Source organism: Tinamus guttatus, unplaced genomic scaffold, assembly GCF_059628265.1.
Source record: "Tinamus guttatus ecotype Peru unplaced genomic scaffold, ASM5962826v1 Tinamus_guttatus_pri_ptg000197l, whole genome shotgun sequence".
Classification (NCBI taxonomy): domain Eukaryota; kingdom Metazoa; phylum Chordata; class Aves; order Tinamiformes; family Tinamidae; genus Tinamus; species Tinamus guttatus.
The window spans coordinates 4,608,558-4,627,343 of record NW_028288731.1 but is presented as its reverse complement, the minus strand read 5'-3'; the positions used below and the strand labels follow the sequence as shown (position 1 = coordinate 4,627,343).

At 39.9% G+C, this 18,786-nt stretch overlaps 1 protein-coding gene across 1 annotated transcript; it reads left to right on the top strand.

Moving 5' to 3' along the window:
* Window positions 1-18,584, top strand: TRAK2 (trafficking kinesin protein 2). The gene is made up of 16 exons (XM_088523750.1): window positions 1-253; window positions 1,107-1,301; window positions 5,098-5,151; window positions 5,986-6,062; window positions 6,717-6,833; window positions 7,589-7,798; window positions 9,639-9,717; window positions 11,217-11,347; window positions 11,527-11,601; window positions 12,274-12,411; window positions 13,383-13,462; window positions 14,021-14,224; window positions 14,364-14,662; window positions 14,975-15,253; window positions 16,258-16,357; window positions 17,553-18,584. Exons 1-16 carry the CDS (start codon window positions 217-219, stop codon window positions 18,211-18,213), a joined length of 2,736 nt encoding a protein of 911 aa, XP_088379876.1. The 5' UTR covers window positions 1-216; the 3' UTR covers window positions 18,214-18,584.
* The last annotated feature ends 202 nt before the right edge of the window (window positions 18,585-18,786 follow it).

The window sequence follows — 18,786 nt, the reverse complement described above, 5'->3', positions numbered from 1 at the left end:
GTCATGGCTGAGCTGAGAACCGTGTGGACCTTATGTGAAGTATTCAAGAGAGATTTCTTGAGAGAGCTGACATGCATTTAGTTAGTGTCTAGGTAGCTTGATGGCGCTCACTGACTCCAAACAAAAGCCATCCTTCTACCAAAGCAAAAAACAGGGAGAGCACAGGCTGACTGCGGAATGCTGTTTCCAAGGAAGTGAGTTGTGAAGAAGGGACTCATGAATTTCGATCGCGGAGGATTGGAGAGCATCTCTGGTAAGCTGGAAGAACAACTTCATTACACATCCCAAATAAGTCTAATGTGTTTTAGAACAGCTACCTGGAGATGGGTAACAACGTTGAAGTTTTTCTCTGGGAAAGTATTGAAGATAATTTTCATCTGCAGCAGAAATAATAGATAATCACTGCATGCCCTGGATAGGTGTATCCAGAGTATTTTAGCATCTCAAACTGATTTTTTTTTTCTCCTTCTCAGCCACCCCTCCCCCAAGTAATCATGAAAAGATTAGGAAAAATAGGAAGAGCTAAACTTCCTTTTCACTATTTTGGGTACCAGGTTCACATGAAGTGTGATTCAGTAGGGATGATAATGGAATTTATATTTCCCCTGCTTGATTTTGAGACAGTATTCTGTTGATTTCTTGTAGTTACTGTAAGATTAGTTTTTCCAACCTATGCTCGATACCAAACAAAAGGAGAAACAGCAAAAAAAGGGGAAAGGATTTTCCTTCAGAAAAGAAAACTATACCATGCTAAAACCAGTGGACCCTTACAAAATCCATAGCTGTTATGTTTGTTTTTTAGCTTTGAGAATAAGGAGGAAAAACAGAAATTGAAGCTCATTAAATATGCCATATTCAAGAAGTGTGAGGCTAGACTACCCTCTGGGAAGTTATAGAATCAGTTGAGGATGAAAATTGCAAATATTGGAGTATCAGTCAAGTACTGATTTAGGAAAAATTCTGATAATTTGTACAGAGAAAAAATATCTGCTGAAGGTTCATAAAATATTTATTGTCATGTAGAATTTACACCACTGTGGCACCTGTGTAGCATATTTAATAGTAGCATCCTTAGTTTTGGTGATGTGGCATTTGCTTGCTTCTAGATGTCTGCTCCAGTGAAGATCTTCCTGAGGTAGAGCTGGTGAGCATGCTGGAAGAGCAGTTACCAGAGTACAAGTTACGAGTGGATTCTCTCTACCTGTATGAGAATCAAGACTGGATCCAGTCCCCTACGTGCCGTGGTCATCTTCCTGAGACCACTTCCCCAATTCATGATGAGGAGACCTTCCGTTACATGAGTGAGTGTTTTGAGCCTAAGGATTTTTTTGCACTTACTGAAGAGAAAAAAAGTAAATACCAAGTGGTTAATATTAAAATGTAACATTCGAATCTACAAAATCCTGCACAGGAGGAGCAATAAGCTGAATTCAGAGGAAATGCTTGTAGCTCAGCTCTGCTATTCTAAGAGCTGCCCTAGCGTGTCCCATGGCTGCACGATCATTTGATTTGACACAGAGGTAAGAATGGAGACCCGTGGTAAGGAAAAAGAGGCAGGAACCCATAACTAGATTGGATGTGACATGAAAGACACAGAGTGAGCAGCAGCTCTGTTTTCAGGAACATTAATGATGCTGTGGTGCTTTCGTAGATGTTTGCCATTTGTTTTGTGACAGTGTTTCTTCTGAAATGCTGTTAATGTTTTCTTTTGGAGATAAAAAAATTTGGGAATGCCAAGTATCTTGGTACTACATCAACATTGATCACTGCCTTCTTGTTTTTACAAGAAAAAGTGCCTTATGGCTATCAGTTATTATGATTACAGCAGTTATAAACAAAACAGCTAGTTGGTCTTTGCAAAGAAAATGTCAACTTTGGGCAATCTGAAGAAAACTCTTCTGTTGACTATATTAAAATCAAATGTTTTAGAAGGCCAGTGAAGAACTGAACACTTATTCGCTTGTACTTTTAAGTATTTTCCTACTGCAATTTCATTTTGTAATGCTTTCAGAAAAACAGGAGAGTCCTGTTTCCCTTCATATATTGGGAAGAGCCACTTAGGAGAGTGAGCTTGGTGTTTAGATACAGCTTACTATTTCTCAGTAATGATTGCCTTTTCCTTGCATGTTCCACCACTGAAAGTTTCTTGCTGGTGCTCCGCCCAGGGAAGATAGCAAAAGAGTAAATAAAATATTATCTTCTAAGCAGGCAGTGTCCCACAGTTGAAGGAGATCTTTATTGAACTTATAACCTTGGAATTCTTTTTAAGTATGGAAAGTATTTAAAAAGCCATTTAATGTTTATTGCTCTAATTATGATAATAATATCGCAAGGCTAAACATTTTTGAGTTGATTGAACATTTTTATAGTTCCCTTAAAGCACTTGTGCCGTCACTGGGGTGTGTACCTGCTGCTACGTTTAATTTTAAAGAGAAGGGATCAGAGTCTGTTGTTGTTGGAAACAAGTCTACAGAAAACGCAGCTCTGCTGAGGCTGCTGCCAGTGTGATTAAGAGCAGAGCTCTCTGAGAGCTCTCCCTATTAAGAGAAGGCCCTTCTGGCAGTGTGACCTTGTACTACCCAGCCCTGGTGAGAGGGGCAGAGGTTTAAAACACAAGGTCTTCTATTTATTATTTAATTGTTCAGGGACTGCAGAAGGTGGGGCCTTCCTCTTTCACCCACTGAAAAATACCTTTTCACTGCAGGAAGAAATGTCCTGTTTTTGCATTTGAAAGAGATTTTTTGAATGTTTGCTATAGCTGTTTTCTTGACACTCTCAAAAAGTGCCCTCTTACAGTGATGGAAGTGAATCTTCGGAACGAGTCGGTCCTGCAGCTTTGCATTTTGTGATAGCCTCAATACTTCTCCATGTGAGATGAAATTTTAAACACGCTACTGGGATGCGAAACACTTCATGTTAATGTGAAAGATCACTGGTGGGAATAACAGACAACTAATCCCATCATTTAAGAACACTCCTGTAACTGCCAAGTCAAATAAATTCACAATAAATAAAGTTTCCATTTCTCCTAGAAATTGTCCAATGAGTTTGACCATAGTCATCTTCATATTAGTTTTTTTGAGGCTAGCAATTTGTAGGAAGACAGATAAAACCGTGAATCAGGATTTAGTTATAGTCTATAAACATTGCACTATTAGATGAAGTTTATATCTCTCTCAATAATGACTTTAATTGCAAACAAATACGACAATTTATTAAAATCATCCTGATGAGGCATAAGTTGAGTTATCTCTGAGTTTGTTTCCAGTGAGAGTGCGTGTGTATGTGTGTATATCTGTAGAAAAATTGTTAGAAGTTTTTCCAACAGAGTATGGTAGGTTCATGATGTGAGTCAATGTGTAGCCTGTACAGCATCTAAGGGAAAACCCAGTTTATTGCACTTGGGCTCCTCCTCTTTTTATGGCTGTTGCTGCTCTTTGGAGATTTATCCAACGAGCAGTCAAGTCTCCCTGGCAGTATTTTCTGTGAGGTGGAAGAATATCCTATGCTTCGACTGTGGTAGCGTAGTTAAAGAACCTGCATTACAAAACCTCTATCATTAGAGCTCCTTTGTAAAAGTGACCAAAAGGACATGGCAGTGGATAACAAGAACATTAATCAAAATGAAGAGTTGTTGGCAGCTTTCACTTTGCAAGGTGAGTGAGGGAAGGTGACACATGTATGTGTTTACGAGACAGAATTACAGCAAACTGAATGTGATTGTAATCTGTATTGGGTGAAAATAACAAAGGTGTATGGAGCTAAGTTTTAAAGCTGTTAATTCTGGGATTTCATTTACCGGAGCAAATATTTTTGGGGACAAACTTTTTGTTATTTTTGCATTAAGGAAAGGAGGCATCAAAAACCTACCTGAATAGCCAGGTATGAAATTAGCATAAATTATTTCATTAAGGTGACTTAGCCCTGGATAGATGTTGAATCATCTGATGGGAACAGTTACCACAGGAGATCTGGCTGTACCTTCTGCCCGTGAGGGCTGACACTTGTGTCCGTGGGTGAGTCTGCAGTTGGCTGTCGTCGCATATTGGCAAACGTTGTCAAAGTAGTGCAGTAAAGTGGACGTGTAAAGGGCCCGTCTTGCCACAGATAGAGCTAGTGCCGAGGTACTGTGTATTTTGTGAAGTTTTTATTTATTTTTTCCTCCTGCTTGGAAATATAATTAGTAAATGGCACTGCTCTAAGTTCAAAGATTCTAATTATCCAAATATCATGTGTTGGGTTTTGGTTTTTTGTGCCTCCTGATTCACCTGGAGATAGTGTTTAATTTGTTAGTTTGATTTATTTTTTTCTGTTGCAAATTATTTTAGGGAAACAGCCAAGTACCCCTCATTCTTCTACATCGTTCTTTCTCTTCACCTGCTTTTCATGGCTACTAACTTTCTGCTCAAACTAAAATGCACTTTTTTTTTCCCCTTTAGTATAGCCCTAGTGTTATATTATGTAAGGTTATGTGTGGAAGTTATCTAAGTAAAGGGCACCTGCAGCTTATGCAGCATGTAAATAAAATGGTGTGCACTTCAAGTTAATGCTTCACTGCTGTGACATGTGCAGCCCTCAATGAGAACAAACAAAAAAAGTCCCAGAGTCAATACCAGTGCCTCTATCCAGAGTACGAAGCAGGTTTAAACATGGGAGGAAAACAATTTCTCAGAAGTAAATTTAGACCAACTCTGGTAACAGTCTCACCTTGCTATGTGGTGCTTATGGAATTAGTTTCAAAACAGCATAACTTAGAAGTTCTGCTGAAGCAGATATTTCATTATTTTTTACATTTATATTGTTGCCACCTTTGCTTTCATGATCCTGATTCCATAAGATGAGGAAGTTCTAATGAATTCAATAGAACAAACATCCACTCAGCACAAACTCTCTGTCACCTGTAAATAAAATGTGTAATTCCACTCCTGAAGGCTATCGTATTTAAATGGCTCTTTAAAACTTGTAAGAAACTTTCAGTAATACAAAATTGATGTTTTGGTGGTGGCAGGTGCATGCAGATCAGTTGTCTGTGCCCTTAAATTTTAATTCTTTCTACCTTCTGTTCTTTTTCCTACCTTTCACTTTCTGTCATTCTAGCTTTTATCGAACTTCCTCCCTCTTCCTTGGCTGAATCTCACAAATTTGCACAAGGTAATTAATGTTTCTTTTTTACCAGAATATTTTAGTTCTTAGGGCAAGAACTAGTAGGGCCAGTGCTTTGTTTTAGCACTGATTTTTTTTTTCCAGAGTTGCCATAAATTCTCTGAGCTCTTTGCTTCTTCCCAACTCAATCATATTTTTCAAGTTTTTTTTTTTTTGAAGTCCTGATTGATCTCTTTAGTTTTAGTTTTGCCAACTCTTCGAACTTTTCAGTCATCCTATCAGTAAGATAGGATTTACTATTGCATATAAATTGGAAACATAATGCTTTTTTGCCTGTGTCTTTAACTGTTTCTGAGATGACCAAGCACTCCATAAATAACTTTCCGTGATCAGTCCCTGAGGTTTCCATGCTTCCTGTTTATAACTGTCACATATGTTAATATGGGTTTTGTTCCAAGGGTGAAGTTTGCAAATGTTTTCAGCTATGTTTGGGCATGCAGTGGTGCTCCTCCTCTCTCAGCAGCAGCCTGGATGACTCAGTAGTTTACCTGTATTCAAAACGCTGATCTTAAGAGATTTTCTACCTTCATAAATTTGAAGGAAGTGTGTGCACCTCAACTTTTAGCTAATCTTGCTCAAAGCTATCCATGTTGAACACCTAATCAACCAATCAATCTCTCAAATACCCTTTTGGAATATTATTTCATATTTCTGAAGTTGTGAAGTGCATTTTCATAGCCTCCAGTCTTTCCCCCAACTAACTGCTGTATTTGTGCTTATCAAAAGATGAGGAGAGAGTTCATCCTCTGAGTTTCAGCTCTCTCCAGTGTTATTCTTCTACTTAAACTGCTTCAGTAATTATTTTCTTTTTTCTCTTCTCAGTTCTTGGTGCAGATAATGTGGAGCAAATAACGAAAAGTTACAGTGATGCTGACATGGTCAAACATTTGCTAGCTGAGGTAGGCTCCTCTCTCTAAGTCTTTGATAGTGTGTTTGAGGACAGGTTTTATTCAGTGATTGGGAATTCTGCTTTACCTTTAGTAACTTATCAAATATTGAGGTCATGAAAAGCTGCCTGATGGGCTGCAGCATCTCAGGAGCCAAGTTTAGCAAAACTGTGGATGCCTCACAGGAGGTAGTGAGGAAAGACAGAAAGGAACAGCCACCTCCTTTCATACTGCTCCTCAGCTTCTAGCCTGCCATCACTGTTGCAGTCACATAGTCTGTCCTGGAGAAGGTGATGCTTCAAGGACTGCAGACCTAAGTGTATGTTGCTTCTTGGAATGATACGAAAGAACCCATATTAGTTTTCCAGTATTTAGCACAAAAAACTAAACTGCACTCTAGGTAGCTGCTGTTTCTTTTTCCTGCCCTATTACTGCAAATGTCTGTGAAAGAGAATGAGCTGTGTCAGGAAACACAGTAATGGATGTGTTTTGGATCCAAGCAATGAAAACATTTAACCGTTGTTCTAACCAGCGCAGCAATCCATCTGAGAGTGAGGGGGGATCTCAAAGCTGTAATATGTTGACGAATAGCCAGGAAAATCTAAAGTTACACTGAATTTAAAATGTGCCTGATCAAGCAGACATTTGTTCTCATTTTGTGAGCAGAGAGATCGGGACCTGGAACTGGCAGCTCGAATTGGACAAGCCCTTCTTAAGCGAAACCATCTTCTGACAGAACAGAATGAAGCACTAGAAGAGCAGCTAGGACAAACTCTAGACCAAGTGAGCGATTTCTTTCATTTTTCTTTTCCTTTCCTTCTTAAGGTGAGAAGGATTAACAGAGACATATTATTTCACTGTGAAAGTAGGTTATTTTGCTGTTCTCAAACTACAGAAGTAAATTTAGAGGTCACTGCTCTATTCGTCATTTTTCAGTCAGCTTTCTTTGTCTAAGAATTGACTGTGAAGACTGAAAATTGTATTTACTAAGAAGTTACAAGCACGATAGATATTTTTATAATATACCTATAGCAGAACTGTATTTTAGAAGCATTTGTTTTGAGCATCACTCTGATGTTTTGGTTTTTACTTATGAACCTAATAATATCGACAAAATAAACTATGTGGTAGGCATCTGACAGAACCTTTCACATAACATCACAAGTGAGGAAACAACTAGAGAATGAGCTTGGTGGGGTGTTTACATTAAAAATACATTTAAATAAATGACATGAAAACAGAATTCTTTTCAAGATCCTTACCTCACCTTTTACTGCTAGGAATCTGTTTTTGTAATCTTTTCCTGGTTATTCTTGCTTAAAAAAAGAAGTTGACAACATATAAAATATGTTAGTTTATATAAAATATAAAGTATGCAAGTAATATACTTACAATTTGCTATAAGCCAGAATAGGCTTATGTATTTATATAAATTTGGACCTGTGATATTTCCAGAATTTTGAGGCTGCACAAATAATTTGCTGTACTGTTGTGTAACTAAAGGGTATATCTGAAGCTGGTGATCTTTTTTGTCATAGGTTAACCAGCTGCAGCATGAACTGTCCAAAAAGGATGACCTGCTTCGTGTTGTTTCAATTGCTTCTGAGGAGAGTGAAACAGATTCCAGCTGTTCCACACCACTTCGTTCCAACGAGTCTTTCAATGTGTCACACAGTCTCTTGCAGCTGGATATCCTGCAGGATAAACTCAGGGAATTGGAAGAGGAGAACCTTGCTCTCCGATCAAAGGTATGCACCTGAGTTACATCAGGATACCACAGCCAAATACTTTGTCTCCACCCATCCTCATCCTTCTGTTTCTTTTAGAGTACTGCCATGCACCTAGTTCTCCTCAGAGCTCACTAGTGTTCCTTTCCACATTCCCTAAGATATGTGAAAGAATATAGGCATGTGTGTGAGCACCCAGCACTATTTCTTGGACCTCCGAGGCCTTCAGGTCTGTGTGACCTGCTACCTGTTGTGTGGGGTAAATCTGATTGCAGTTTATTGAGTATGTGATTAGTTTCTGTATTTTAATTGATATCTCTTACGTGCAAAATATGAGCAGAGGCTTTGTGCCTTTACAAGGTCAAGGTTAGTGACCAAATGCCTAGACAAAATAAAAAGACAGGGAACTAAATGTAAAGGTTACAAGAATTGCAATCTTCAGATGCTAATTATCCCTTCTCTGGAATTGGAAAAATTTGTAAAATAGTAAAGAGACTTTTTTTTTAAAGAAAGAGTTGTTTTGCTTTTAAGTAAGCCTTTTACAATACGAGCTTGAAGGTTGCATGTTACAACACTTTTGTTAACAAAATGTTGGTCTGGACTGCAAACATCAGAATAAAGGAGAGGGGGAACAAAAGTCTTGCTGTTTGTAGTTCCAGTTCTCTGTGGTATCCTCCTTTCTCTTTTCTTCCATCTCCATTTGTTTTCTCAAACCTTCATTTCTAAAGTCAAAAATCTTTAATTTAATAATGATGGTGGAGAAAGGAATTGAAAGTATGTAAAGATCTATATTGCTGAGAAATGGTTAAGTTGCTCTTTCTGATTTGTTACAAACCTTCTCATGTGTTATCTAGTGCTTACAGTTCAGGGACCAGAATTTGTTAATGTGAACAAAACATATTCTTCCGCCTTGTTTTGTCTGCAAAAAATATATTTTCCTCTTTGTTTTTTTCCGAAATACTCAGCCCAAGAAGCATGTTCTCCCTAAAACTCTGAAGATCAATTGGCTGCGTTGGTAGTTCTGTGTCACAAGAACAAGGGAGTGTCAGGCTGCTTTTATGCTGTCAACCCTGCTTGTGATTATGAAACTTAGCAGACCAGGAGTGAACGTAGTCCACCTTACTAGGGAGAGTTAGAGTTAAAAAGAGGTCACTGTCATTCTGTGGTATGTCACCACCTGCCTTGAACAGCCTTGAACTATTTATGACAGTGTTAAGTGAAGTGTGTTTATCTGCAATTGCGTTATCTATGCTTCACTTGAATGGTCTTTAAAACCTACCCTTACGTTTTCTGAGTAATTTAATGGCAAATAATCCTGAATACAAAGACTGTTGTGGGCAAAGGTTAGAATCAAACTGGCAATCCAAATGAAGGTGGAAATCCAGTATTTCTGATGTTGCTTAAACTTGTGGTGAGACTCAGTTTCTGGCCCAGAAAACTTGCAGTATAAAAGGACAAGACGGGGAAAGATGTAAAAATTGCTGTTCTGTTGAGAGACTTCCCTGCCATTGTGGATTTGGCCGGTATCATTTACTTTTCAAGATTTCTTTGCCTTAAGAAACTTTGAAGCAAATTCAGGTACTTACAGTTTACGTTTCCTTACCAAATCACATATTTTGCAACTTTTTTTTTCATTATTATTATTATTAGAGACAGGAGGGAGAACACATTTTCTGTGTGTGGGCATCTTTCATTCAACAGACTTAGGCAGCTCAAGTTGTGGTGGGGAAAAATGGACAGGAAGATAGATGCAAAGAAATTGCAAAGATAAAGGGAAATAAATTTAAGAAAATATATAATGTTAAGATGAATATACATGCAAGTATAAATGTAAGTTGCAAAACCTATACTTTTCTTGAAGGCTTGCCATCTGAAGACAGAAACCATTACATATGAAGAAAAGGAGCAGCAACTGGTTAATGACTGTGTTAAAGAGCTGCGTGAGTATCTAGCATGTACTTAGTAATGATAGAAAGGTATCTGAGCATCCAGTGCCTGCAATTCTCTTAATTATCAGTGCATAGACTCTGAAATGCTCGTTCTAAATTGCTGTTTCTCTCCAAAAATACAGGTTTATTTTTAAATTAAAAATTATACTCAAAAGCGTTTAAATTGGTAAGTGTTCTGTCCAGAACTGTGATCTTATTTGCAAAGAACTGCAGTTACTAATATATAAGTCAAGAAGCATTCTGAAATACTAAAGAACAGTCCTTGTTTTCTGTGGTGGCTCTGTAACCTGGGATACATTATTTTATCTGCAGTTATTTTGTATGTGCCACCTTCTTTGCAGCATATAAATAACCTTAGGCTTATCTTCTAAGATTGCTTTAGAAGCATACCACAACCGTAAGGTTGTTATTTGCTTTTTATTTTTTCCAGACAATGATAAAACATTGTGAATGAACTCCTAGCCGTGAGTTACTGTGGTTCCTGTGCAAAATCCTTGGCAAATAAAGTTATTTCGTTTAACTTCTATTTTCCTATATTGCGAAGTTCAGTAACTCCTGTTTTGCCTAACCATATAGCACATATAAAAACACTATAGACAGAAATAATATTCCCCCAAAGGATTTCTAGACTATGGTTTTAGAATTTATGCCTTCAGGAAAAAAAAAAGTATCTAACTGTGAGGCTAATTGTCAGCAGGCTCATGGCAGGCTCCTTCCTACAGCAAAATTGTGACTTCTGTCAATTAAATGTGTATCTAGCAAATTTACAGTATTTCTGAAAATAATTATTTATTGCCATCAAAGAGACTCCCTTTTCTAACTCAAAACCTGTTATGATTGATGGAAAATCTTAGTTTTTAAAAATAAATAAGGTAGATAACTGAGATGTTTAAAGGCCGTGTTTGTAAGTTTGTAATCTATTCTTTATGCTTGACCAGACATTATTGTGACTTTTTTATGCTTTCAGGGCAGATAAACAGTTTCTTAAATGTCGTTGTATTAAAATATTTCAGTCTTTGAGGTGCTTTGTCATCTTACTTAAAGGACCAAACAAAAAGAAAGAGGAAACAGGAAATTGTATATATTGGGTCTTTGGGGAATATAGTCACCCGAATAAAAAGCTAAATAGCTGTATGTTTTGAAGAACTTCTGTCTTTTCATATATCACTGACATATGTCACTATATTTACAGTGTTTGGGGGTGTGTTTTTTGTTAGCTTTTCTTACCTTTTTCTCGCTCTTTTTTTTTTCCTAATATGTTACCTTTACCTTTAAAATCAAGTCTCTTCCTTTCTCCTGCTCCCCTCTGCTTTCCTTTATTTTGTATTTTGTGGATGTTCCAGGGCTCCTGCTTTTACAAAATGTGACTTAATTTCCTGATGTCTTAGGAAATCAAGTCATTTACAGATTGCTGAGACTCACAGGCCCCCTATAATTTTCATCGTGTGGTGGCAAAAGATCTCTGCTGCCTAAGTTCTTCTATTTTGTAGGGCAATCGAATGCTCAAATTTCCAGAATAACAGAGGAGCTGTCAGAAAAGAGCGAGGAGGTGCTTCGCTACCAGGAAGAGATCTCATCCCTCTTGTCTCAGATTGTTGATCTCCAACATAAACTCAAAGAGGTAAAGGAGCAGGGACGTGTGTGTGTGTGTGTGTGTGTGTGTGTGTATGCGTGTGCACATGTTTCTGGCAGGGGAGAACAGACTTGTGAGCCACGGGGCCACAGCACAAGAGAGCAGCCCTGTCCACTCCCTCCAGGGAATTGGCTGAGAAAATAATTGGCATCTTTTTGTGTTTTCAGCATGTGATTGAAAAAGAGGAGCTGAAGCTTCACCTGCAAGCTTCCAAAGATGCTCAGAGGCAACTGACAGCAGAGGTACTTAAGGCTTCTCTGTGTATGTTTGGAGTAGAACATGAGAGGGAAAAATAAAAGAAAATAGAAAGTGGGTTTGGTTGGTGTTTTGTTTGTTTGTTTGATTTTTCTATACGCTTCTAGCCAAATGTTTGGAGAATAATTTCTAATAATAATTTATAATAATAAATAATTTATCTAAGAATAATTTCTTAGATAAATCAATTAAAAAATTTTTGTAGTTCACAGGAGTCGGAAAGATGAGGGTGGTGTGCAAGCAGGTAGATCTTATTGTTTTCATTTGTCGTGAAAGAATATTGGCTTAATGTGACCCTGACTGGTTATATCAACAATACGGTAGCTCACTAGATTTTGAAGTGCTCTTCTATGCTTCTTTTGCATCTCTGGTTACTGTGTTTAGAGTGGTATTGATGTGTCATGCTTTGGATTCTACTGTACCTTTTCCTCCTTGGAGTTTTACGTGGCACTTCATGCCTTATCCCTAAAATCATGTGGCTGCCATGGGGAGCACCATCTTCTGCTGCTTCCTTTTCCAGATGCTGACATGTGCAGTGCGTGCAGAGGAATACAGTAGTGTTGAATCAGTATCTTCAGTACAAAGCTCTCTACGTTTCATTTTGTCTTTTCCTTCTGCTGAAGCTTACAGGCAGCATGATGTCCTCTTTCCTCTTTCAGCTACATGAGCTGCAGGATCGGAACATGGAGTGTCTGGGGATGCTGCAGGAATCGCAGGAAGAAGTGAAGATGCTGCGCAGCAGAGCCAGCTCTGCTGCTGTTCTCTGCCGTCCCCAGGCACGTGGAGCATTCCCTGGGGTAATAAGTGCCACTAGCTTGGTGTATAACCACTGGTAAATACGGCCCAGAGTAGCAGAAAACTAAGAGGAAAAAACAGCTACTGCTGGAGCCACAGAGAGGACTATTGTGCAAGAGGCGAAGGGGCTGATCTTACAGTCTCTCAATTCTTTGATGTATTCACTTCTGAGAATTTTGTGCTTCAGGAAAACAGTTATTCACTTGCCATATTGTGATGTTAATACAGTTTCCTTTTTAAATGACTGTTCTGTTAGTTACAGGAATTGGCATGTTCTACAGCCAATGCTCAGTTGTGCTAGTATGTCATTCCATGTTGATGTGAATTTTATACCTTGACAGAATTTCTCTAAGAAACGAAACAAAAAGATTTTTTTTCAAGAGTTCCAAGAGGATTTTAATGTGGTTTATGAAGTAGTTTTATGTCTTTACCTCCTTATGTGATGAAATTTAAAGCATCATCAGAAATGCATGACTTTAATTGGATTGCAAGAGATGACCAACTCAACGGAAGAAGTTTTTGAAACTTTTATTTTCCTCCACTTAGGTCGTCTATTCAGGTTCAGGTTCTGATTACTGTATTCTTACAAGTTTCTGGGCAATTCTTGGCAATTTTTCAGGTTTTGTGTGGCTGTTTTATATAGTATCCGCCATGTATCCACCATGTATATCTTGGCTTTGCAGGAGATGCTCTTGCAATTGTCACTTAATTTAAGAACGCAACATAAAGTATCCCCAAGAAGTGTAGCTATTGCTAATGTGAACTGAACCCAAACTAGTTACACATAGGTGGAACTGGGATGGAAAATCCCTGCCTTCCCCCTGGAGACTTAGACTATAGCACACTGCTGCAGCTGCTGGTATGGGGGAGGCGAGTGCAGACTTTAGAGTTTTTAAAATGTTTTTTGCTAAAATTGTTAGGAAGAATACTGGAATCCAGTTGATCAGTTCTTTTGGTTTGTGTTTTTCTTTAGGATTCCCTTGCAGCAGAAATTGAAGGGACAATGCGGAAGGAGTTGTGTCAGGGTGAACAACCTGCTCCCTCTAAGCAAAAGTACGTTTATCAGCCTCATGTATATACGATTTGGGCATTCTTCCAGATGCCTCCAATGAATGAGGTGAAACTGAATTCTGGAAATATGTAAGCCTGAATGTTCCCGCCAATATGTCGTCTTCGTTACTAAAAAAAAAAAAAAGTCTTTAGTGTATTTGATAGTTTTCTCAGCATTGAAACCTACCATTCTTATACAATTCTGAAAGTTGGGAAATTACTAGAAGGATTTTATTTCCTTTTTGAATTTGTCCAAGGCCCTGAAAGCCTTCTCTTGGAGCCCTTAATTCTAAGTAAGGGTTAAATAGACATCCTTGACAGTTTAGCACTGATTATCAATGGAGTATTTTGTTCTTTCAAGTCAAAGTGAGCGGTAATTCTGATATTTTGTTAGAACAGTATTTCTTACAACATGAGTTTCTTAGGCAATCCCTTTTTAACCATGTCTCTGCAGCCTTGGGGAAGTCTGTTACTCAAAGTTTTGTCTTCATTTTATCCTTTCCAGAATGCTTCTGAAAATATCTTTTTTTTTTTTTTTTTTTTTTTTCTGCTTGGCTCTAGGGTTCAACAGAAACGAGTATTTGACACCGTCAGGGTTGCTAACATCACCCGTGGTCGGTCGTCCTCTTTTCCTGCCCCGCTGCCGATCCCCGGCTCCAATCGGACCAGCGTGGTCATGACAGCCAAGCCCTTTCAGTCCGGGCTGCAGCAGCCCGGGCGCCGCGGGCAGGCGACGCAGAGCAGTGGCTCCGAGAAGAGTCCGAGGTAGGGCACACAGCTTGTCACTGGCTTGCTCAATTAAGTGACTCAAAACTAGGCCCGAGCTGGATCTCTGCTGTGTGGGGGCAAAATACTTACTTTAATGGTCTGAATATCTACTGTAATGTAATTCCTTTTATCCTAGGGACACGGAAAAGCCAGGTCAGCCCGGAGACCCTGGAGACAGTGACCTGGCCACGGCGCTGCACAGGCTGACCCTCCGTCGGCAGAACTACCTGAGCGAGAAGCAGTTCCTCGAGGAGGAGTGGGAGCGCAGAATGCGCTTGCTGGCTGAGCAGAAGGAGGAGGCCAGTGGCTGCAGCACCCCCTCAGAAAGCTCCTCTTCCCTGGGCACCAGCTCCGAATTCACAGATCTTTCTGCCAGCTCTGGTAACTTCCGTGTCCTCCTACCAGAAAAATTACAAATTGTCAAGCCCATTGAAGGTAAGAGGATGATCTTCCTTCCTTCCTCAGCAGAAGAGTATTCTAGATTAATTTGTTAGATAAATTGTTGTTGCTCTGTGTGCAGATAGGTATGATATGCAGTAAGACGGAAAAATAATATTCTGTAGGTCCTGTTTGGTTTTCCTGCATGGCACCAAGGGTTAGACTTGTTATTCTTGGTGTTGCCACGCAAGTGCGCTACAAGTACCACAGTGGCAGCACCGGTTGGCTGAGTTGTTTTGAGCATGTACTGTGTAATTCTGCATTAATGGCCGGGAGGCCTTTCTCAGCAGTTCTCTTTTGTCACCCCAGGATCTCAGACCCTTTTTCACTGGCAGCAGCTTGCTCGACCAAATCTAGGCACCATTCTCGACCCAAGACCAGGAGTTGTTACAAAAGGTTTCACCCCTCTGCCTGATGATGCTGTGTACCACATCTCTGACTTGGAGGAGGATGATGAGGAAGAGGGGGAAGGAGGTATAACATTTCAAGTGCAGCCTTCCTTCCTGGAGAAAAGGAAACATGCAGCGAAAAAGCCAGTGGCAGGGATTTTCCTGCCACCTATTACTTCAGCAACTGTACCACTCACTGGTAAGAGCATGGTTAGAGTTTTTCCTCCTTTTGCATGCTGATTTTTGAAGTTTTAATCCATTCCTGGTGCTTCTGTGGGTTTTGGCCCCCGCACTCCACTCCCCCCAAATCTCAAGTCATTAAAATCAAGTAGCATTAAACCAGATGCTGCTCTTCCGAGTCTGCTTGCAGTTAGGATGCTTGGCGCTTTTCTGGGATAGGATCAAAATCTGAATTATATACTACATGCTAAGCAGTTGTCAAATTAAAACAGCTGAAGATGACTGGCTTCTTCAGCTTCATTTTAAAAGTGTCCTGTTTCGTTAGTAGAAAGTGTTAAACTTATATTCTGTGGAAAATGGTGCCCTGATAGAAGATGAGAGTGAGTAGCCTAAGAGAGGAAGAATCATTTTACGTTAAAATTTTGGGGGGAACATGCTGTATTGTGAACGTTGATCTTATTGGGTGTTTCAAAGCACAAATGCAGAGGTGAGGTTGAGTTTGCAGAAAGGGATAAACACTCCTGCTTTGTTTTCCTTGTTACAAGGACTCCTTCACTGTTCACATGCTGAGTTCTCTGTTACTGCAGTTGGGGATATCAGACTTAAACTTCTTTCCAGGATTCTAGCTTTTATTAAGTTTTCTTTTGCTTTAAGAATCTACCTCCAAGAACTTTGTTTCCTGCAGAGTTCCAAGGTGCTTTTAGATGAGCTGCTTCCAATACAACCAAGAATAGGAGACGCAGTCGCTTCCAGCTGTCGTCTCGGAGCAGCTGGTGAACGCTGGCAGCCCGTGCAGAATCACCCTGGGGCTTAGTTCAGTTTGGGTGTCTCAAAGTTGGTGTTCGCTGTTTTCGAGATGATTAGCATTGGAACAAAGTAGTAGACCATACTGTTTTCACTGCTGTTGTTCTCTGTTAAAATATTTATATATAGTAGTGATAATAATACTGTCTTAAGCTTTGCTTGATGAGTCCTTTTCTGTTTTTATTTTTGCTCTCGCTGGTTGTAAATGTTCCACTGCAGCCTCAAATCCAGGGAAATGTCTGTCTTCCACAAACTCCACGTTTACCTTCACTACCTGTAGGATCCTTCACCCATCCGATGTCACCCAGGTGACTCCCAGGTACGATGACGTCTGACGTTCTAGGAGCTGCTGCACGGGATTAAACAGTTGCTTTCTGGCAACATACAGACCAGCTTTAAAAAAAATAGGCAGAATAGGCATTAATTGCTTCTTAGAACAGATATATGATGAAAGAAATTTCCTATTTAAGCATTTAAATTTACTTTTTTCTAAATTACCCTGACCTATTCCCTACTCTCACTGTGGGAAAATTCAACTATCCCCTTTATAATTACAGCCTTTAGCATTAGTAATATCCTACATGCTGCCTCACTATTTTTTTAAACTACATTATTACTGGTTATTTCTGTGTATATTTGATTCAATAGAATACAGATGATCATAGTTCATATTTCATATTCTATAAGATTTTTTTAAAAGTCTTTATTATGAAAGTTTTCATTACACTTGGCTGTCATTACATACTGGCGTAGTTAGTTGGTTATATCCTCTTTGGAACAGTGTGCACCAGTTGTCTGGTTCACCAGCTGTTGACCGGCTTGAATTTTCCAGTTTGTGTGTGTGTGTGTGTGTGTGTGGGTAGTAGGATAGTTTGGATAGTTTGCAGCTGATAAGCAGCCTGTCAAGGTTGTATTGTAGGTAGTTTTGGGAACTCATGTTTCAGTTGTCTGGAAGCTTAGCAAACCTTCACTAATTAATGTTTTCTTCAACAGAATTCTTTTTTTTTTCTTTTTTTTTTCCCTCATATTTCATCACCTTATATTATAGGTCTTAGCATTGTTTTGTGATATATGCAATTAAAAACTCCTGCGTGGCAGCTGGTCTTGGAAAGTTTTAGTCTCTCTTGTTCAATAATAGAAAATAGATATATATATATATTTTTTAAGTTAAATAGAGGTGTAACAAAACAGTGAGTTTGACTGTATGGACTAATAAATTTTAAAATGGGGATTTTTTTTTCTCCACCATGGCCATATACTAGAAATTGTATACAAAAGATAAAATTTTATCCTTACTGTTCCGCAAAATAGAGTAATGGCAGGAACTTCTCTGTCAGCATAGTATCTCCTAAATACCTTGCAGAGCAGAAATACTGACACCGTTAAGCTGGACCTAGCGAAGCTCGTGCCAGCCGCTCGCTTCCTCTCAGATCCCCCGCGTAGTGCAGGGCAGGTGCCACGCAGGGAGTTGGTGTTTAACGCACGTGTCCTCCGTGTCGTGTGCTTTGTTTCAGCTCCATGTGTGCTCCCTTCTCCCTCGGGAGCAGCGCAGCGGGGAGCTCCCTGGCCATGTCCTACCGGCTCAGTGTGGGGGAGGTCCTCACCAACAGAGGAGACTCAACCACCACCTTGAGCAGCACCCGCAGCCTGGCCAGGCTTCTGCAGGAACGAGGCATCTCGGCCAAGGTTTATGATAGCCCCATCTTAGAAAAACTGCCTCTGCTGCAGCCCTCTCAGACTGTCACCATTCCTTCTACCCCACCAAACTCTCCCTCACGTTCGCCTTGTCCTTCCCCTCCACCGTTCGAGCCTCGAGCACATCTCTCAGAAAACTTCCTGGCCTCACGGCCCGTGGAGACTTTCCTGCAAGAAATGTATGGCCTGAAGCCCTCTCGCAACGCTGCGGACGTGGGCCAGCTGAAGATGAACCTGGTGGACAGGCTGAAGAGGCTGGGAATTGCCCGGGTGGTCAAGCCCCCTGAGGCCCAGGACCAAAGGAAAAACCAAGGGATGGAGGTTGGCCTGCAGAGACAGGACTCAGCTGTATTTTTAAATGCAGGTAACAACTTAATGGCAGGGCTGAGAAGAAACCAGAGCCTTCCAGTCATGATTGGTGCCCTGGGAGCTCCGGTTGGCACACAGTCATCAAAAATGGATATCCTAAAGGAAAACTGACTGGTTTGAAAAACAGCTGATTCGTAGCAAGGTGAATAACAAATGAGGGCTAAATACTTAGCACAGGCGTGGTTGGATGCGTTACAGAAGTGTAGGAGAAGGCATGTGCATGTTAAAATATGTGGGAGAGACACGTGTCAGGATCAAAGAGAAAAGGACAAGGTTTGGGTTTGAGGAAAAAGGGCGCCATGGAACATGAGAAAGAAGAAACCAAAGCTTCCTTTGAGGCTCTTTCCAGGATCTGTCTTAGCTTAAGAAAAAATAAGAGACCATAGTAGATATTCTCAGTATTTTAGTCTTTTAAACTGTACATTAGAACTGTCTTGCAGGTGCTGTTCTATTTTTCCGCCGTCTGATCAGAGTGTTTTACAGCTGTTGGCAGTCAGACCTTGCCACTTAGACGCAGTATGAAAATCCAGCAGTCTGACTAGCATCATTGGTTCAGGTTTCTCTCTCTAGTAAACAAGCACAGGAAGCTGGAGCCTTTCGATTGTGGTATTCTCCAGGTCAGAGACTGATGTCCTTTTCTTTCGATTGCGGTATTCTCCAGGTCAGAGACTGATGTCCTTTTCT